General features: G+C 45.1%; 1 protein-coding gene across 6 annotated transcripts in view; it reads left to right on the forward strand.

Moving 5' to 3' along the window:
• Nucleotides 1–22,322, forward strand: part of LOC133136245 (protein MTSS 1-like) — a 51,432-nt gene continuing 29,110 nt past the window's right edge. For 5 of the 6 annotated variants that reach the window (XM_061253562.1, XM_061253566.1, XM_061253564.1 and 2 more), the window contains exons 1-3: nucleotides 48–642; nucleotides 4,204–4,265; nucleotides 6,533–6,606. In XM_061253562.1, the coding sequence (XP_061109546.1) occupies nucleotides 571–642; nucleotides 4,204–4,265; nucleotides 6,533–6,606 (208 nt within the window). In that variant the 5' untranslated portion in view covers nucleotides 48–570. Of the gene's footprint in view, nucleotides 643–4,203; nucleotides 4,266–6,532; nucleotides 6,607–22,322 lie in introns of all 6 variants that reach the window. The other variant, XM_061253567.1, reaches the window with a different exon arrangement.

A 22,322-nucleotide genomic window follows, 5' to 3' on the forward strand; every position in this document is an offset into this window, starting at 1 on the left:
GGACGCGCCAGGCTCGTACGCCTCTCGTCAGCTGCGGTGAGGTGCATTGAAATGTGTAAGCAGCTGAGGGAAACTCAGCAGGAATTTCTGTCTCAGTGGTCTTGTTTCCTGCGCAACTCCCATTGTTTGGAATATCGGCAATTGTTCACCTTTCCTATTGTGGCTGGGTAGCTGACTACTAATTTTTCTCTATGGCATGTGCAGGAGAAACATGGAACTTATTCCAACGTGGAAAATAACGTGGGTTTTAAATCTCATCGACATCGCCCACTGCTGGCTTCTCCTTCTGCCTTGTTTGGGATAGCAGCACTCAGCCACACAGATTGTAGTGTAGCTTGCTATCGCTACAGCTGTGTGACTAGGTAGCCTGTTTGCCAGATAGCTTGGCGTATTTCTCGTGGAAATCATTTTAAGAAACATCTGATTGCTCATCTTTCCTTGGACGAATAAAAAACGGAACAGGTTTTTATTCAGGTTTCACTCGCAAGGTAGCTGGTTAGATAGCTAACTAGCTAGCTGCCTAGTCCGTCAATCTAGCTAGCTAGCGGGCTAGCAAGGTTGTGTCGGAAAATGGAGGCGGTTATTGAAAAAGAATGCAGTGCGCTTGGAGGACTTTTTCAGACCATAATCGGGGATATGAAGGTAATGCCAATGTTATTAAAACGCATCTTGTTTTATCCATATCATGCAAGGCCCTTTTATGTGTTACTATTGTGCCGCAAAATATAGATATCACATAAGATTGTCAATTAACTAGTTGACGTGAGCCTATTTGGTGAATGAAAAACAATATCGACATCTAGCTGTGTTGTGACAGATGGGTGACTGGCTCACGTTAGTTAGTTGGTTCGCTGGCTATATATGCATCGAATAAGTGGCAGTAACTGCAGTGGGGAAAAATACGTTTCTGCTAGAAATTCTATCTTACGAACCAAATGTTAACCTGTGCGATGTGAAATTCTGTTAATTTTAGTTAACGTTACCCAACGTCAGCGAATTGCTTAATTTGGCTCATGTTTGTATAACGTTAGATTTCCCCAGGTACAGTTCAGAGTCTGCTCATGATGATTGCTCAATAAAGCTTATTGAATTATATAGCTATATTAGCTAGCAACGGGCATCTCTGGTGTGCACGGTGAGATTGTTTTTCATTGCGTGCTGACCAGCTCGCTACCACAAAATCATACAACTGACTTCACCAATTTCTAGCCTGCTGAATAAAGTGAAGAAATTCGCAAGGTTCTAACAAAGCTGGCGGATGGCTTACAAAGCTTAGTTGGTTTTGTGTACGATATCAACTCGTTATATTGCTACGTGGAATGTTGCTGAAAATAAAAAAATGTTTGAATGAATCACACGTTAATATATAACATTTTCAAAATTATTGTGATTATTTAGGCTTTCATTTTTTATTTTCTCTTGTAAAATTATATATGCATTGGACTTGAGGATAGATTGAGTAGGGGATGCGAACGCTAGCTTATGTGGAACTGGACCCGGACCCCATTTCACGCTGCATCGATCGTGTCACCTGTTGCAAATGCCCGAATGTTGAAAATAGCAGGGTGACCTCCAAGGGAGATGTGGCACTTGCTAGTTTCATGTGACGATCTTCACTGATAGAATACGATATTTTCCCTAGGGAAGTCGAGCAGGGTCTAGACAACGTCACATGCGCAGGAAAGGCCGATAAGAGAGATACGCTGTCGTAGGAATATATGGAATTTCAATACTCAAGTCTGCATGATTATAAAGTGTAGATGATTATAAAGTTTACACGGGTCTTAATTATTAGGTTAATGTACAGTAGTGTGCAAAAATGTGGACGCCCCTGGTCAAAAAGCTTTTTACAATTAATATCTTGGTGAACAGAAGCAAATCTGATCTCTAAATGGTACAGTGTTAAACATGACACATTTGTCCTCATTTTAAAGGCAAGATTATCTTTAATTAAAATTAAAAAAAAAAGGCCCTGTGCAAAAGTTTGGGAACCCTGTCAGTTAGTGCTTTGTTACTATAACCGCTTGCATACGCTTCCTGTAGCCAGCTAAGAGTCTTTCAATTCTCGCTTTTGGAATTTCCCTCCATTCTTCCTGACAGAACACCTCTAGCTCAGAAATATTCTTTGGCCTGTATGGCATTTTTGAGATCTGTCCACAGATTTTCAATAATATCCAAGTCTGGGGACTGTGATGGCCATTCCAAAACCTTGGCCCATCCGTCCTTCCTGGAGGTATTTCTTGGTTGATTTTTAGGTATGCTATGGATCATTGTCTTGCTGGAATACTCAACTTCTCTTCAACTTCAATGTCTGGCCTGACCTTTGAACATTAGAATCTAGAATTTCTTGATATTTGGTGGAATCCATTCTTCCTTCCACTCGCACAATATTTCCTGTGCCCCCAGCTGCCACACAACCCCAAAGCATAATGGATCCCGCCTCCATGCTTGACAGAAGGTGTTCTTCTCTACAAAGTCTTCACCCTTTTTTCAAACATACCTTCTTTGGTGGTGGCCAAAAAGTTACATTTTGGGTTCGTCAGTCCAAAGCACATTGTTCCAAAAGGCTTGAAACGCTTAATTTTGTGTTGGGGGTCATACATTCTGGCAACTCTGCCATGTAGCTCTTTGTTATTTAAAGAACATTGTATTGCTGTCTGTTCTATCTGAAATCCTTCTTGGTCCTCCAGACCTTGCCTTGACTTCCAACTGTTCCATTTATCTTCCATTTTCTAATAATGTTTCTGACAGTGGAAGTGGGTAGTTTGAAACATTGAGAGTTTTTGTAGCCTGCTTCTCTTGGTGGAAATTAACCATCTTCATTCTGAAATCCTTGGATAACTGTTTAGAGGAACCCATGGTTGTCAACACCAGACAGAATAGCCACTGCAGTTAGATATTTTAGAAGGCATGGCGTTACTTCAGAATAAAAAGTTAAAAACAACAAAAAAATAAAAAGGCAATCTTGTTTTAAAATTTGCAGAAAGGTCTCATGTTTAACTTCGGGTTTGCTTTCAATCACATACCGATGAATTGTGAATTGTTACAGACATTTAAACCAGGGGTTCCCACATTTTTGCACCCCGCTGTAATACCGGCGAGTAGTCTAATATGAGAATGACTGGGGATACATGGGTGCTTTTAAATAGAAGAATGTAGTGCACTTTAAGTGATTAATCTGAATGAATGTCAATAAAAAGCAATACAAATGTGTCATATGTATTATTATTATTAATATGAGGTCAGTAGTAATCCTCTTATGTTGAGAACATTTTGGGGAAGCAGAGGGAGACTTGTGGTGGCTTGTTGTGTTAAAACGGTCTGTGCTGTTGCCTTATTTCAAAATACATTTTGAGTTTAATTATCACAGGTAAACCGTGTTTCCAAGTAAAGGAAGAATTCTTTACAGTTAAGCATGAATGATGTTATCCATCAAATTAGGCTTCCTGTCTCTTAGCTTCCTCCTAAGGGCTTCCATTTGTTTTATCTTGAAATGTCAACCCTCTTGTTCAAAGGCAGAATGTAATGAGGGTCCTGTCTAGAAAAAAATAATCTTCATAATCTGTATTTCTGTAGAGCAACATGGTTTCATATGTTGCCAAGGTAACAATTGGTAACATTTGTTTGACTTGTTAGCTGAAGAACAAGTCCAAGAATTCAAGAATTCAAATTTTAAACTGGGGTGGGGTGGGGGGGGGGGGGGGGGGGGTCTGATTTTATCGGTCTCTCTGAAAACTGGGTTGGGTTCTTAAACTTGAGCTCTGTGCTGTTGAGGTTTTACCAGTCTTTTTTGCTTGTCCATATACTGATTGAACCAATATGTGTTTTTTGACACAAATTTACCTACTGCGCTAGTGCACTGCCATTATCTGTTAGTGTCAATGTCTTTTTGTCTTTGCCTAATGTTATAGAGATGTCTCTCCTGTTAAACTCTTGGGGTCTTGAGTCTGCCAACTCTTGTCATTCATTGGATTATGATGCCAACCCCTGCCCCATTCACACGTTCTCAGACCTTACAGACCATAGCATCTTTACAGCCCCTGTCTTCCAGTTTCACTCCCTTAGTTTTTAAACTGTTGTATGTATTCAGGCCCTTGACCCCATTATCTGTCACTGGCGTTATCTGCCTGGTTGATGCTGTTGATATGTTTGAAGTGGTGATGAGTGCGTTTCCTGAAACAGCCGTTTCCTTTGTCCCCACAGAGCAGCTACCCCGTCTGGGAGGATTTTATCAGCAAGGCTGGAAAGCTGCAGTCCCAGCTCAGGTAAACTGCGCTCCGATGTTACTGTACTCACACTCTCTACTCACACTCATAAAGGGCCAGACACACATAAAGGAAAAACACACTGACTGCTGTAAGCATTATGGCTGCTCCTTAATGGAGGTCACACCAGAACAGTTTATTTCCCTGTCAATCATTTCCTTGCATGCACTTGTATCCCTGTCAGAAGCTGCAAGCTGTTTTCTGAATAAATCCTATCGGTTACATGCATTTCTTTTTTTGGAAGGCAACATGGCAATTTCGAGCTCATTTTTATTGGCCGGTTACCAGGAACTCTCCTATTCCTGCCCTTAGACTAGAGGTCACAGTGGAGGGAGCGCAGCGCTAGCTTCCACAGATGTCTGGTTTTGGGTTGAACCCCAGTCTAGCTGAACACTGATGGAATGTGGGGCACCTGCTGGATGGAATGTGAAACACCTGTTGGAGCCGTCAGCTAGCTGCTGGCTTGGTGGCCCTGCTGTCACCCTGGGGAGTGTGGAGGTCCAGGCTCCACTGACTGGTCTGCATGCTAGATTCTGCCCAACTCCCCCTGTCACAGGGCTGAAAATGAAGTTAGGCGTTTCACATGGTGTGACAATCCGGTGCTGAAGGTTATGTGATATGTGTTATGCTCATTGGGGGGGAAAAAGTCAATTAAGCTTTATCAGGAGAGATTAACTGAGACTCGTTTTATCCTGTGTGTGACTAATCGTGCGAGAGTGGATGTGGTTTTGACTTTTATGGGTTAATAATTCACTCACTCGTTCAAAAAATCTATCCTACACAATGGCTGGAGCTGTGTTTGATTCACAGAAATAATATCTGGATTGAAGGTTTTTTTCTCTGCAGTTCGTTAAGATTGGGAGACGATCACGTTGTTTTCAGAGTGGATTGCCTTTCTGTGCTCTTTGACCAGATGTGACCAAGTTTTTCCTGTAAGTTCATGTAGCAATAGCCAGAGTCAACACTAATGATTTATTTCACATAAACCACTGTAGAGATTTGTTAAAAGCAACAAAATATAACATTTCCCATCTGCTATGAAGAATTAGCATTTGTAATTTCTTTTTTTCTTTTTTTACTGACATGGTCATTTTTCCCCCCTAACATTTCACACACATCTGAAATGTATTGAAATATTAGGATTTGAACCTACAGCCTGCTCTTCATAACTGTGGAGCCCTGATCCCTGTCCCTACCGTTCCCTGTGTGTGAGTCTGTAGTGCTCTCTGAGCAGTACTGTGTGAGCGTGAATAGAGGATGACCCCTGTTGCCTTCCGCCCATATCCTTCCTTGCTGCTCTTGGCAGCCATGAGTCAGGTCAGCGGGGCAGAGTCCAGACTTTAACACACACACACACACACACACACACACACACACACACACACACACACACACACACACACACACACACACACACACACACACACACACACACACACACACACACACACACACACACACACACACACACACACACAGCAGTCACAAGGAAATCAGCTCCTGTAACGGCAAAGAAGCCCTGTGAACAGATCCTGTTGAGCAGACCTGAGTACAATATGCGTTTCCTTTTTCAACAACTATGACGCATAGACTACTTTGGGGCCCCTGCCTCATTTAACAGACATGTTTGGATATGCATTTTGACATTATCTGAAAATATTCAAAAATAATATTTTTGTAAAATATAATTCTATAAGCTGTAGATATAAGAGCATAGTCTGTTGCACTTTCCAGTGCTGTCCCATGCTGCTGGCTTGCCTCAATAACTTTCATTATAGAAATCCCTGCTGAAACATTTTAAAGAAAATCTAAATGCCCCCACATTAATAATGTTTAAAAGTACCAAAAAAAGTTTAGAAATTCAGTACCCTAAGCCCTTATTCATAATTCCACCATTAAATGTATTGACATTTCATCCCCTTTCATCCCCTTTCATTTGTATTTTCCGTTTGGTTCTATGTGGCATATAATAAATGCATGTAATTATCCTTTAAACGATTAATATCAGTTGCCGTATTAAGTAGTATCCACAAATGCTATGACAAATGGCTGTGGTCAGACACTGTAGTAATCCTGCACCAAAGTCCCGTTCTGAATAATGGTTTATAAAAAGCTCTGGCACCCTGCCTCCCCTCATTTCCCCCAATAGTTGACGAGGGACCGATAAGGTCTTGAATGCGGTCCAGCGGCCGCTGATGCACGTGCCGCCGCCTCGTAATCCGGTGAACGCACGACCGTGAGCAGCTGTGTTTCCTCTTCTCTTCCAGAGCGACCATGGTTGCAGCTGCCGCCTTCCTGGATGCCTTTCAGAAAGTCGCGGATCTGGCGACCGGCGCCCGAGGTGAGCAGGTGTCCCGGACGCGGGGGAAGGAAGGGGCGGGGCGGGAGGGAGCGCTGGGGGGGGGTCTGCCCGGAAACAGCCTCCTGGCAGCGGAGGCATGGGCGGAGTCGAGTGGGGAAGGCATAGAGCAGCGCTACTGTCTGCAGGTATTTGTTCCTACCGTGCGCTACGCCCTGATTTCACTAATTATTTAACCTGCTTGGTTCAGATAATAAGCAAATTAGTGATATCAGGTGGTGTAGCGCACGGTTGGAGCAAATACCTGCAGACACTGCAGTACACAGGACGTGGAGTTGAGTAGTGCTGGCATAGACTGTGGAAACGTATGGACCCAAGAGTCCTGTTGTACAGTTTGGAGCCAGAGACTGCAGTAGGGAAGCCGATGCGGCTCCTCCGCTATGCTTCTGAGAGCGAGTGACCTGTCTCTGATTTGTGCCCAAAGTATTGCTGCATTGTCAGAATAGCACAATAACTTAAGAAAATAGGCACATGGCCATTAGATGAAGAAAAAAAAAAAAACACTGATTTGCGACCACATTGTCTTATGGGAAAAAATGTATTGACTTTGTACTTTGACTGCAATTGTGCCACTGACTTTACGTTGAAAACGGGTCTAAATGACCTATACTGGAGCCAACGTTAGTGGTGCTAGTGAGCACCGTCTCACAGCATGACCAGGAAATGAGCTCCAGAAAAGAAGCCCGGTTTTGGCTTGGTGGAGCAAACCAAAAGCAAACCGTCGGCAGTGCTCCTATACAGCATCTGTTATTTGGTTTTATGCTCCGTGGCATCTGGGGCTGTAACTCATAATGCTGCAGGGTTCAGTCACCATCTGGCCTCTGGAAGCATAAGATGGGTTTACTGGTGGTCAGGCGCTTTATGGAACGACGTAATAGCTGAGTCTCTAGATTGGAAATGGTGGGGGTTGCGTCGATTTGTATTTTATTGTCTTTGGAGCACAGATGGATAAAATCCCATCAGGGCCGTCAATTTTTCTTCCCTCAACGACCGCGTTATGTCCCCAAAGCCTGGTCTGTGCTTGACACTGCCAGTCACTGCGACACAAAATGGCCGCTCGGGGTGGAGTTTCCAGGACCTCGCTCAGAGACGGTGGACTTGACTCGCGGTGAAGCGTGTGGGGGAGCACAAATGGGAGGGCGTGGCCTGTAGCCTCACCCCGTTCAGACTCTCCTCTGCAGGGCTCCAGGAGGCCCCTGCTCTTCCTCCTCCATCTTATCTCCTGCGTTCACACAGCCTGTCTGCTCCTCCGTGCCTAATGCTGTGGAAGGTCAAAGAACAGAGCAGGACTGGTGCTACTAATCCCCTTGGTACTGTGCATCTGTGATGCTCTGAATGTGAAATGTATTTGGTGGGTTTTGAAGCTTGTGACCATTTTTCTGTCGTAAGAATACGATTTCAGCTTTTGGCTGTATACAGAGTGCCAGTGTAATTGACTACAGCTGGGCAACGCGTGGTAAGTTCTCTGGTGCGTATCTGCACACGCTGGCAACCCCAGGGCTCTTCAGAGTCGTGAGCTGATCAATGCGCCGACGCCCCCAGTACCCCTGATGGCTTCTTCTCCACTCTGGCACATCCGCCATTTACATCCCCAGGACCCCGACTGGCAGTTCAAAGAGACGTTAACGACCCCCCCCCCCCCCCCCCCCCCCCCGTTTTCAGAAGCGTCGGATCTCTGCGAGCTGTCAGCCTGTGAGGATCGTGTTCTCTCATTCATCACACTTCTGTCTCGGATGCCCGTGGCATGATCCGATGACGCTAGCGCTGGCTTATTAATTCAGCTCCCTATGCACCAGATTCTCCTGTGTGTGTGTGTGTGTGTGTGTGTGTGTGTGTGTGTGTGTGTGTGTGTGTGTGTGTGTGTGTGTGTGTGTGTGTGTTTGTGTGTGTGTGTGTGTGTGTGTGTGTGTGTGTGTGTGTGTGTAGACGTGTGCGTTTACACGTGTGTTGCTGTATGTATTTAACTCAAACTCAGAATGGGTGTGTGCAGGTTTGTGTGTGGCACAATGATAAGCCAGTTGGGACATCTCTGTATGTGTGGGAGCATGTGCAGTACTGCAGGCTGCAGAAGGAAGACTGAGCTGGGGTCCCTGTTTGAACTCACTGCAGCACAGGCCTGCATCTTCCCCACACATCCTGCTGTTTGTGCAGCTATTAATAGCCAATAGCAGCTCAGAAAGACACACATCTGTCACAGCGAAGTGGGGTTGGGGAAAGGTAGGTATGGCTGCTGCTCGAGTTCACGCCAAAGGATTCTCAGAGCTGCTAACAAGACACTGCTGGGTGAACTTCTCAGTCACTTTCCCTTCTTGTTTCTAAAGGTTGAAGTGCAGGCTAACCAGAGCAGTGCTAAACTACCTGCACCCCCTGCATTTAATGTTAGCATTGGTATTAGCGTGAAATTTTGTGCAGCTGAATTGGTCCCCTCCCGCCAGCTTTCTGAAACCCCAACAATGTTGCGGCTCTCGGCCCTAATTGGCTGTGTGGGCTTTTCTCAGGGGGCTGGAATTTTATGCGCTAAAATCCCCAGGGTCTTTTCTTGGCGGAAAGAAACCGAAATAATAATATGAAAACTCAATTTAACACACACATTTTTGCAGTGGGTTTTCGTCCCCATATGGAGTTTTATGGCGAGTGGCAATAACAATACAGCGGCTCTGCACCACTGCATCTTGGATTTACATTGTTCAGGGCTGATTAAAATATGAGCTCTCCCATGAAAGACATGTCGTTCGCTTCCTTAATCGCACCGTGTACATGCGATTTCTCCTTCCGCTAGTCATTGGAAGAGCATGTTTTTCTGCCAGACCTTAGTGTGTGGCAAAGGGGTTGTTCTCCTCACTCTCTGCTGCAGCTAAACAATGAGAATCCCTGAACGGCAGTAGCTGGGCGTTTGAGAACAAAAACAGACAAAAACAAACAAAAGCGACCAAAAAAAGTGGGGAAACGCCCGAGGAGGAGACGTGTCGGCCATCTCGGAATACGTGTTGTGTTATAGTCTGTCTGTGTCTTCGCTATGGAAATGGAAAAATAGGATGGCGGTTTGCCTCTAAGGCTGCTTTGGGTGTGAGCAGGCCCAGAGGGGAGCCAAAATGGCGGCGCGTGGAGCTCCTTCTGCGGCAGTAGCCTGAAATAGCGCTGCGCCTTTCATTGCGTCTGCTGGGCGTATTCAGGGCGCGGGCCCACAGGGAGGACAGCCCCGTGGTGCTGTCGGTGGTGAGGGTGACCGTGGTTTTTCGAGTCGCAGGGCTCCATGTAAACACGACAGCGTCTTCGCCTAGCCACAGGTTCCTCCTGTGTTTTGTTTTGTGTCTTCTGCTCCACCTGGGCGTTGTTCCCGTGTACGCAGCACTGGGCTGCTTTTCAAATGCGGCTTAGTTTTCAGAGAGGTTGTGTAACAGGGTGCCAGGTTTCACGTCTCAACTCCGGGGCATAACCCAGCGTGTGGTGGTGTGGTCATGGCAACGGCAGTGGTTTAATCCACAGTGTTACTGAGTCAGCAGTGCCATTGTTTACTTACACAAACACATACATATACATACGCATAAACATACACACACGTGTATGCATACACACGCGCATACAAAAAAGCATACACACACACGCCCACACCCACACACACAGTGAAAATGAGAGGCCTTCTCATGTCTGACTGATTTCCCCATAGACCACCAGTGTAAAGGTCTGCCTTTGTACCCTCTCTTTTACAAGAGCAGGGAGACTGCATTATTCATGTCCTTTAGTGCTGGTGCTGTTCTCACCCTCATTTGCTTTAGGCCGTGGGTCTTTAATTTTGCGACACTGACACCCTGTGTGTTTTTGTCTTTTTGTGTGTGTGTCATCCCCCTCCCACACACACACACACACACACATGGTAGAGTGTGCTTGTCGGAACATGTGTCTTTAAGGTTCAGAAGCTCCCACATGAAACTTTTTATATAATCAGGTGTTAATTGCTTTTTTATGACAACCCTTTGGCACGGATTTCTTGACACGCTAGGGAGAGCCCCACATAAAGTTGGCTTGCCATACAGCTTTTTGCAGGGAGTCATGGAGCTTAGTCTTCTGTGGAAGTGACTTTGTCACAGGGAATGTGTGATCCCACAGGGACGCGGTCCAGCTTCTTCTCATGGAGTTCGTCCTCTGTGATGTTCCTACCAGAGGCTCTCAGTTCTCAGCATCTGGCCCTTTAGGAGAACACTCTACCTAGGCTGAGGGGGGCTGGCCTCTGATTGGATAGCCATTGTGTAACAGCTTTTGCTGTGGCACCCCTGTGACCGATGTGAAGCCATTTCCTTTATTTGACCGTTTCAGTAACGACAGCAATGCTACCAAAGCTAAGACACTGTTTTGGATATGAGAGTAAGGTTATGAAAGGTTGGCCACCCTCTTTTTCAGAAATGAGTGTGACATTACCAAAAGGTTCTGTCTGGGGTATGGCGACAGTATTACCAAAGCTTAACATCCCTCTGTCTGGGATATTGACTGCTATATTACCAAAGGCTATTCATATTTTGTCTGAGGTTTGACGGCAGTGTTCCCAAAGGTTATTCACCTTCCGGCTCGGACGCTATGAAAATATCCTCATGTCTGATGACGCACCATAAACTCAGTTAAACTACATAAACTGTCTAAACGGGGTGACTCTTGAATGAGTATGAAAATTCTCGGAAGCCCTTTCATTTAATCCTAGCTGTTATTAAAGTGGGATTATGTGAAATTGTTGCAGTCGGTGGATTACGTGGTCATGTGGTTGGGGAAACCCTCGGGCGTAGCCAGCGATGCCCGGGTTGGCTCTGTAGGGGACCAGGGCTCCCTGGCCATCACTGGGACATCCAATCTCTGGAGCCTGTTCCAGGGCAAGTCTTATCAAGCAGCGGAGCTAAACCTTCGCACTGTATGTGGGCCAAAACAACCAGGGAAAGACATGCTAATGAGAGGCCCTGTGAAGGACATTAAATGGATTTGGATGAAGAATAAAAGGGCCTTTTTCTTCCGCACTAGCAGCTTTTAAACTTTTTTACTCTCCACAAAGGGAGTGTCTGTATTGATGCTGCGCTCAGTTGAAAGGGTTTCATTTCTTTTAGCTTGAAGCTGAAGGTTTCAGTCAGGTGCGGGGTCACAGAATAGGCTAGCTCTTTAGCTGTGGATGTGCAGATGTCGAATGTGACTCCTTGAAGTGTGACCCTGGGTTGACCTAAAACAGTGCACGTTTCACCGTTTCTGCTCTGTCGTGAGACTTGAAGAAAAAACAGAATCTAGAGCTCTTACACGGGTCCTAGGTTTTATCTTCCTGACAATAACCAATTTAGCTTTTCATAGCTTTTTCGTACTTGCACAGTTAAGACTGGGTTTTAGACTGGAAGCTTCCTGAAATGAATGTTTTTGCACTTTGCCATACTTGCACCATCAACAAATTTGGCACATTGAAGCTGTTTGGGACATTGTTTCTTATGGTTTCATTTTGGGGTAACTGTACTGTAGTTTGCTTTTCTGTGGAGATTCAGCACATCTGAAGGAAAAAGTCATTTAGAAATATTCTGTGTTTATATATGGTAGGGAGGTCAGCAGTTAGGCTCTTATGTAGGAGTCCTTAAGGGGTGTTTTCAGAGCAGGTGGTTTTCTGATCAGCATTGCTTTAGGAATGCAGCGTGGCACAAGGTACGATCTGAAAAACTCATTTACGTTTAAAAGTTTTTTTTCCTTCTTCCGAGACCTTTTTGGGGGAAAGAATAATGTGCTTGCTACATGCTCTTTAGTTTGCCATCTGATAAATGGATTGTAAGACTGGGCCATGTTCTTGGAAGGACACATTTAAAATAAATAAAGAGAATTCAAAACAAAATGTTATTTCCAACTTACAGACAGTAAGAATGTAAAAATAATATCTTTTAGACAATTTATTTTTTTATTTTTGTGCATTCACTGGTTTGGTTTCCATGTTACCATAACGTGTTAGCTTAGCTTGAGGCCTATAGGAGTCGGTAGCCTACCTCCTTCAAAGTGAAGAAATACACCTAATAGCAACTTTGAAGCTGTCTTATTTATACAAGGTATCATGTGTATGTGAAATACACGTGTGGGGAAAAAAATGACGTTAAGACATTGTTTTCAGAGAAGTTAGAAGGTTGGAACTATAACACACGTGTATCCTTCAGTCTTCCGCTGGTTGAGCGCAGTGATCCGTGCACCTTCTGAAGGTATCTAGCTTTTCCTAGTATAGCCTAGTTTTCTTTTTTGAATGGAAATTTCAGTCTTGGACTGTTCCGGTAGCATTCGGAACTGGTAAACATCAGTCTTTATTGTGATGTCATTTGCTGCAGTACTGGTTGTGGGCATTGCTGTGGAAAAGCAAGTGTGCCATGCCATGCCACCAGCCTATGCTAACCGGGTTCCAGTTCCACAGAGGGATGGAAAAACTCTCTGTCTCAGTTTCTGCCAGAAAAGAGGACTATTTCCAAAGCTTCTTTTCAAAGGACAATGCATCATCTTTGAACGACTTCGTTTTCACAGAATAGGTTTTTTGAACCAAAGTATAATGTAAAATAACTCCTTTCTACAGACTTGGTCATTGGTCTGCGGAGTCCTTCAGTCACTGTCCTGCATGCTTTGGCCTGATTCAAATGTGATGAAGCTGCTTCTCCTTAACTCCACATGACATGACTTGCCACAAGGGCATCAATTATTAAATTAGGTCAAATTCTCTAGATCTTATTAAACAGTTACTGTGCTTGGGAGACTACTCTGAAGTCTATCCTAGACTGTACTTTACAGCCGAGAGAGAACTGGTTGTGTCTGTAACCAGTGTTTTTAACTCAAATTAGGGCATGAAGCCACTTGATCCAAAAGACTTGAGTGCATTCAGAATGGGAGTGCTCAGAGCAAAATGAACCTCAAAATGAATGTCTGTATCTTCCCGGCAAGGAATAATAAGAGAGGTTTCAGCTATGGTAGGAGACTAATGCCTCCTCCCCAGAATGATACAAAGTGTTTATGGACCATTTGAAGAGAAACTAGAAGGTCTGATATTTATAATGCAGCCCCACACCTGGTTTGCTGGGTGCACACATTTAAAAGGCACTGGTTTCATAGCGAATGCATCTTTTGTTTGTTCCCTAGTTTTCCCATGTAGTTAAGACTGAGCACGCTCAGTTTCCCTTCATTATGGTCTCTGAGTTCCCAGAATGCATTGTGAATCTTCCCCCTCCTTTCTGCTCATTAACATGAGGAGAGTGCACTTCTAAAAATGGATATACATTTGTATTCCTCGCCGTGAGGCACAAACCAGCTTCGCATACGAGGCGTGGGCTACGTCTGCTTAGCTCAGCATTCAGGGACTGTACGCATGCATTTTGTTGATCAATAACTTTTTAAAAGTGTGAGTGATGACAGAACAGGGAATTGCATGTTTGTTGCAGTTTACTGAGGAGGAGAGCGGGAAAGAAATGTGTCAAGCTTTGGCTCAAAGTAGGTTACAAAACCTTGAAACAATTACAAATTCACTTGCATTCACAGCTCTTAAAACAACTTCTGTTTAGATATAAAGGTATTCACGCCATAAGATTTCAAATTTACTGCACTTACCCTTTGAATGAATGTGATGTATAATGTAAAATATGGCTGTGTTGACTGTGGAAGGGGGAAGAGGCTTGTGTGTACGTGCTTTGTGTGCCTAAGTGCTCGTAATGCATTAGGGCTCAGTGTGCCTGAAAAGCACTGGTGGGCTGGTGGGATCAGGCTACTGTACTTAACAGTGGGCTCATTGTGGCCACTTCCAGTGCTGTCTATTTACTGGCCCAAGTGGCTGCTAAAGTGAACAGCGGTGTCTGTTAACAGGGGAACAAACAGGGCCGAAGCGTGGGAGGCGAGAAGGGGCGGGACCGGGAGGGGAGCATTATTGCAGACGCACGCCGCGGGCCGGTGGGCTAGCGGCTCCCCCTGCAGAGCCTCAGGGGTCCTGGCACACCGGCGGCCTGTCTCCTCGACCCCCGGCTCACAGCAGAGGGCCCCATGGGCTGGCCTGTTAAGGAAATCCTGTGACGTCAGAGTGGCCCGTGAGGAAAGACGCAACGGCGAGAGGCTCGTATTCCGCTCGGGAAGCCCCGGCTACGTGTGTGTACCGTCGAGGCGGATCTTGTTTAGCTGTATCTGCATTTCCCTTCTTTCCTCCCCCCTCAAACAGCGCTGTATCCACTATAAACGCGCTGTTAATGGAGTGTGTAAGGATGGGGGGGGGGCAGGACTGAACCTGTGGCCGTGGCAACCACAGACGGCAGTGTGGCGTCAGAATTTTTTTGCTTATCGCAGGCTCCCGTCAACGCCCCGTTGTGTCTAGAACTAGCGCAAAACTAGTTTCCTTCACTCATAGTCGTCGAGATTCAGTCGTTTTGATAAGGAGCCAGGCCCTTTTTACCCTCCAGCATAGAGCCTCCTTTAAACCCACTTTATCCTAAGTGGTGTCGTTGTCATGGCACTTAACTCTGACCTCAAACCGTTGCCTTTAATTTGGACGTTTTTATAACTTGTCCTTTTCCTTTCGTCCTCCCGAGTATACAATTATCCAGTGCACCACTGTACAGCGTACATCAGGAAATGTCAACCACAAGGGCGGCACACAGTGACTCAGCATAATTGCGTCTTGTTTTGTTGGATCGCGCCATGAATCGAGAAACCTCCGTCGCCCTGCGGCCGCTCCCTGCCAATTACAGAACTGCAAAACCACGCACGGCCACGTTCGCTACGACTCCGCAGTCGCTGCGGAGTCGTAGCGAACGTGGCCGTGCGGGTTTTGCAGTTCTGTAATTGGCAGGGAGCGGCGCAGGGCGACGGGGTTTTGATTCATGGGCGTTGGTCTCTGTATTGTGTTTCAGCAGGCAGCTCTCAGCCTGCTGCAGCCCCAGTGTGAGTTTACAGCTGAATTATTCAGCTCCCCAGCGGGGAAACGCTCATGTACCCCACAGTCTCGTCTTCTCTTCATCAGCGAACAACGCTCGCTGGTGCTCGTTAATGTACGGTAAATCCCCCAAAAATACCCAAAATTAACTGCCTTTGAATGAATTGGAGAGGAAAGACCGGACCCTGAATAGCTGTGCGATTTTTGCAGTCAGGGCATAAGTGATTTTTCTCCCGGTTATGCTTTTAAAAATTCCAGTATGACTGTGTTTGAGGTAAAAGGATCACTCTTATGCGTAGACCCGTGTGTGTGTGTGTGTGTGTGTGTGTGTGTGTGTGTGTGTGTGTGTGTGTGTGTGTGTGTGTGTGTGTGTGTGTGTGTGTGTGTGTGTGTGTGTGTGTGTGTGTGTGTGTGTGTGTGTGTGTGTGTGCGACGTAATGGCAAAGCTCTAGTTGTATCTGAACGTGTGTGAACCTGAGTGCTTTTATCCTGAGTGTCGTTTATAGGATACTGTAATGGAGGCAGCAGCCGTGGTGAGCAGATGGTCGGTCGCCCTCGCTCGATGTCGCTCTCCTGGGGGTGATGGCCTTGTTTAGGCACAGACACCCTGAGAAACCCCACGTATATTTTCACCTGCATTCATGACATCTGTCTCATCATCCTGCCTTGCTTTCCTTTAATGGTGGTTGAAACACAAGGTTTTTTTTTTAAGCTTTCCCTCTTAAGATAAAAAAATTCTTCCCTTTGGAGTGTGTTGACAGGTGAGTTATCCTGCATTTTGATTTCTAATTCCATTTTCACTTTGAGGGAAGATTTGTATTCTGTCCATGGTCCATTTCAATAGCATGTTTTTTTATTATTTATTTGCTTTAAATAAAGCTTCATTGTGTTAGCCATTTCTTACAAGTGTGGGGAGCGTCAACGAGAGCAAGGTAGCCATTTTTGAATTCCTTGCTGCTTGGTAGGTAGCCTATATTAATTGCATTTCACCTGCAGTGTTGGGTGTGGAGATGTCCATTTCGTTTAATTGAATGCGTCAGACTCTTGCAGGGAGGGCAGCTGCTTCTCTCCGCAGATGGCAGCACGTTGCCTCGACTTGTCGGAGCAAATTCGGTTTAGTCTCACATTTCGTTTGCTTTGCTTCTGACCTCATGCTAAATTAATTTGGAGGCTAATGGAATGCGGTCAAGTTGTGACTTAGTAAATCCTGTGCCTCACATACAAAACAATTATTTTCCACAAAAACAAGCTGTGGTGCCTGGTGGGGACTTAAATTAAGGGTGAGAATTCAACAGGGGACAAATCGTGTAGTCAGTAGCCTCCCACGCTAAAATACCCCGGGCGATTTACCCAGAACAGAACCATCAGTGTAGCTGTACAACCTGTCAAATTGTTCAAAACCCAAGTTATTGAATTAGGTCATTAGAAAATGTCCTCGTTGTAATGTGCGAAAGGCCTAATAAGAGAGCAGAGAAACGCTCGGCTAGAGCTCTCCCAAGCTGGGTCAGCCATCTGCGGTGGGAAGAGAGGCATTATGGTCCAATCGCCGGGAGTGAGAAAGACCGGCATCGTGTGATGCTAATAAGACCCAGCGAGAGGCTCAGAGATGACCAGCGAACTGACGGCCACCCACAGCCCCGATCTTCAGAGTGTACTAACCGCTAACCCACTCCCCGTACACAAAAGCCTAGACATATTTATAGACGTGATGCCTAATGGCAGAGACTGCAGCTCACTCCAGTCTCTGCAATGTTTTCAAATGTTTCTAGAAAGGTCTACCATAAGACAGAGAAGCGAGGAAAATAAACCCTGTGGTTCAGGCACGATGTGGAGAAGTGCAGACACCAGCTGTCCGTATAAGTGATGAGCAGGTCTGTAGGCAAGCCTGGGAGCTCTGACAACAGCCTTTCAACAGCCTCAATCTGGCAGTAGATCCAGTGCAGTACAGCTACATGCTTTCATGAACATACTTTGTAAATCACAGAGCAGTGAAATGACAGAGGAACACCACCTGAGCCAGTGTCAGGGTGGCCCACAGGAGCCGGTGTGACATGCAGAAGAGACGTCAATCTCTCTGAACGCGCAGAAGACCCAGAGAGATAACCGAGACATCTGCTGCTGCTGCTGCTGACGTGAACCATCCGAAGCCTTGTTTGTCTCAGCCCCTAATTACGCTAACTACAGTCAAGTGTTTGATGATGGCTCTGAAACCATTAAGTACTGAGGGAGCCAACAACAAATGTCCTTGTTCCTTACGGGGCTACATTTCAGTCTTCTCCAGATAACGTGGCAGTTATGAAAACGGACTTGTCAAAAGGGGGGATTTTTGGTTCTTGGAAAAGTTGCTTTTGTGTCAGCAAAGGAGAGTGGCAAGTGGAAACATGTCAGCCTGGGCCTTCTGGGGGTGAGTCCATCTGTCTGTCAACCCCCCTGCTACCCTCTCGTTCCTGATTGGCCTCCAGTAGGCTGCACCACCACATAGTAAATATTTCTGAAAACAAAATTTTTGACCAAAGTTCTTTGAGACCCGAGAGAGCAGTTCCCTCAAATTCTTACAGTTTGCTCTACTGTAAACTCTGGATCACTTCACCAGAACACTGCGGCCCTGATAAAGATGAAAAAATGTATCTCCTAATGGGGGTTTTATTCTGCGCTCATGTAGCATTTTGCCTTTGCAGTGTCCAACATCACACAGGTCAGCCATAACTGCCCTGCCCTACACTGCTGTATTTTCTGCTCCCGCTGGCTGGCAGATGTGGTGATGTGGCAGGATACTCATTCCACGGGACCTACTGATCCAAACATTCGGTGGACTGAGAGCACAAACAGGAACTGAAACGTTGTGTCTGCAGTGCCGGTGTGTACTAAACACTGGCTAAATTACTGTAAACACCAATAGGTGCAATTGCAGGAACCCACCCAAACAGACATGTTTCTCCTCGGGAGCAATTCTTGCAATTATTCCATAATAGTGGCGTGTCCGTGTTTGTCCTTTTGGCCGCGTTGGAACACACGGGCCAGGTTTTCTCTCCGTCGCTTTCTCTGTCTGGGGAAAGTGCCCATAAGCCTTCGGTGCGACCAACTGCTCGCTCGAGTTCATCGGAGCCCGGTCTCCTTCGGGGACTGGATGGCCAGCCAGACCGGCGCTGGGATTGGCCTGTTCTCCGGTTTTCCGGTCACTGGCCCTTTATTTCCGTGGCCTGCTCCGGAACGGCAGAGCCCAGCGCAGTGTGATTGGAAATCTATCTCAACTCGCCGGAATCTCGACACGCTGGAGTGCGCATAAGTGGATCTGACCTACTTTTTTTTTTCCTTTTTTTCCCAGCGTACTCTATTCTTTCTGAGCCCAGTTGAATTGATGAAAAGAGAAGGGTAATTCTGGATGACACCGTTTTTAAGTGGCCTTTTTAACATGCGTTTCAATCCGGGCTTTGCCTTTGCGTTGTGTTCTCTTTTTAAACCACGCCGCGAGCCCCCAAGGGGATTGGTGTAATTTAAGGCTAATTAAATGAGACTGCACAGCCAAACCGTTTCATTAATGCGAATAAACAACCAGTAAACCACTTCCTGTAATATGCCCCACAAAGCAAGCGGACATTCATAAAATCAAGAATACCAAGCAATCCATTCTGAATTTACATTCAGTTAGAATGAAGAACGTTCTGTTAGGTATGTCTTATTGGGGTGACTGATATTTTATGAAAACATTTGTCAGTTAGTAAAGCCTGACAAGTTTTTATTTATTTATTTTTAAGCAATTAAGTTTAAGGGTACAACAATTTACCTCAAGGGTACAATGGTATACTATAGATTATAAAATGTATAAAAGATTTTTTGTTTGCTTCATAGTTTTTACCCTGATCTGTCCAGGTCTTAAATTCTCCCTCAAATAAAGATCATCACGAACATTGCATTTATTTCTGCCTTGAGGTTGTCTAGTTTTTGGAAAGGTTGTCCGGAGAATCGTCCTGGCTGTGAAATGTGTGCCACACATGGCAGGATTAACATAACGGCCTCTTTGGCCCAGGAGTAGAAGTGAGCACATGCAGGCTAATCTAATAAAGAGATCTGGGGCTCTGAGTAGTGGATAAAGGCCTCCCATGCCACTCCTTTAAGTTTAGGCACCAGCGAACACACAGAATGTGGGTCTTTAGAGCTATGTTGGTGGGCTCAGATTAGGGCTTGCAATTGTTACCATTAAAAGGTGAAGAATTTACTGATTTATAATTTTGAAATTAACAACATTTTTACAGATTTTATACATACCGGTTACCCGTTAATGCCAGATTTTAATGGTAGACTTTAATGCCAGTGCCATGAAGGATTTTATTATACAAGGTGTGTACCGGACGTGGCCTTCCTAGAACCCTTATGGGTGTGCTGACAAATAAAACTAATGACTGCCTGCACATCTAGAAGGCACTGCCAAGGTGGGATAATTTTTTCTGCGTTCTTTTGTTCTGAGTGCAAACACAGCTGCCGTGAGGTTCAGTTTTGGTCACTGTGCAGTGTTTACAGTTTCCTTTTAGCTCAGTGTTTGCCAGAAGGCAGGCCCATGTCAAGGTCGAAACCTGTTGTGTCTAGATAGGCAGGTTTATTATTACGGAGTGGTCCTGCGTATTTTTAAATTGTGTATTGAAGTTCTCCGCGAGCAGTTAAGCTGAGCATTACAGGGTGTAAATTAGTACCATACCACTGATAAGAGATAAGAGATTTACTCTCGTGTTGATACTGCTCTTTCCTTACGGAGTCAGAACGTCGGCGGTTGGAGGAGTAGGAGAGCCACTTCAAAGTTCAGCATTCAAATGAAAACATTTTTAAATCGCTTTCCCCTTTTCCCTCTGGCGCAACCCCAGCGAGGGTGTTCAAAGATAAGGGAATAGTCGATGTCCCCTATGAACCCCTGGGTGCATATCAGAATGCACCCTCACCTGGAGCTGCAGCCAGCAGCGGGCAACAGACACCACTGTGTTCCTCAGCTGTGACTCTGCAGTAAGGGCCGTTATGAATCAGATGAAGATCATTCCCTACCATGTACGTTTCCAGAAACGTGTGGAGACAGGACACAGCTACGTGGTGGTAAAACCCTGCTGAGAACTCATCTTATCTCGGTGCACGTGTTATCTGGAGGGAACGAGGTGTCATAGCCGGGGATCCCGCTCACGCGTGAGGCCTCTGCACGGTGTGATTACGGCCTGTGGGACGTGTGGAGCGTGAGGTAAGCGCCGTAGATGAGTGCTGATTGGATTGCCGGATATTCTTGACACGTCGATCATGATGCCGCACAGGAGAGCGTACCCTGTTCAAGGGCCCCTCCACACTTGGACAATAGAAGTTCTTGACATTTTTGGGCAACTTTTGCAAAAAAGGGCAATAAGGGTGTGTGCCTGTAACCTCAGTTCCTCATGTTCGATTTCTCTTGAGATTTTTTGCAAGATTTAATAAATTTTTTGGAGCCTGAAGGAATTCATTGCAGTGTATTTACTCATTTCTGAATAGTAAGTCAATTAAACTGTATTTTGTAATTACTGAATAGTCAATGTTATTTGAGACATTTTACTACGTTTTTTCATGTTGTCTTATTTGTTCATATTTTATGATAGTTTTGGAAATGGTGCTTGGTCATTTGCACCAATGTTCAGTTAGTTTAATGTTCTGATACTCAAACAATATCAGCTGGATTGCTAGCATATTAACTATTCTCCCACTTTCTTCCTCACCATCAAAACTTTTGTGAAGGTATCTAAATATGTTTCCCATGTAGCCACATTTCTTCAAGGTCCCCACACAGCTATTAATATTTGCTCTGGAAATTTGATCGCACATAACCTGGTAGTTGTTATGGGGGCTGGTGCCATACATAAGTCCCCCCTTGTTAACACTACCAATTTAGATACTGAATGAGGACATCTGATCTAGCAGAACTAATGAAATGCCACAATGTGTTGACTGTAGACTATTCAATACATCATCCTTATTGTTGAGCTCGGTTTATTCAATATTAATGTGTGGCAGTCGACATACTGATACCGCATTAGGTAGGTGAGCAGGCCGTCGACCCCCACCAGTATTGTAAATGAAGGCCTAGCCTTAGGGTCAGGTTTTAGTTCTTCACACAATTGTTCCTGTCTTAGACATGCAGTGTCCCATGGGGAAACCTGACACATTCAGTATGTGCAGATTGAAAAGGCTCTTTAAAATGGCGACTGAAATTTGAAACTGGTTTGCAGTGAATTGTGGATGTAGATGACAGTAACAGTAGGTGGCCGATTGTGTAATCTTCTTGTGACATTATATAATATAAGCCTATGCTATGTCCAAGAGGATCATAGGAATATAGGGGACATTTATTAAATGCCACAAAATTGACTTCCAAAATAATAATTTATTGGAGCTCAGTCCTTCAAACAACAGAAGATGTAGTGAAACTGTATAAAAGGCACAGTAGAATCTGGCCAAGCTTGAGCATACCTGCTCTGAAAGAGCCTGGTTACTGAAAGGCTGTGAAATAAGAAACAAACAGTCCCAGACATAGGCCATGCAATAGGCTTACTGAAACAAACCATTTGCAACATTGTTAAGAAGAGAAACTGCACTGGTGAGCTCAGTAATTGAAAGAGGCTACCAGCCTAAGGAAGACCTCTACAGCGGATGACTGAAGAATTTTTGAAATAATGAAGGAAAAACACCTGCCTGACTGATCAGAAACACTCTTCAGGAGGCAGGCATGCGTGTGTCAGTGACTATTCTCTGCAGAAGACTTCACAAACAGATTTACAGAGGCTACACTGCAAGGTGCAAACGA

Source organism: Conger conger, chromosome 9 (assembly GCF_963514075.1).
Source record: "Conger conger chromosome 9, fConCon1.1, whole genome shotgun sequence".
NCBI classification, from domain to species: Eukaryota; Metazoa; Chordata; class Actinopteri; order Anguilliformes; family Congridae; genus Conger; species Conger conger.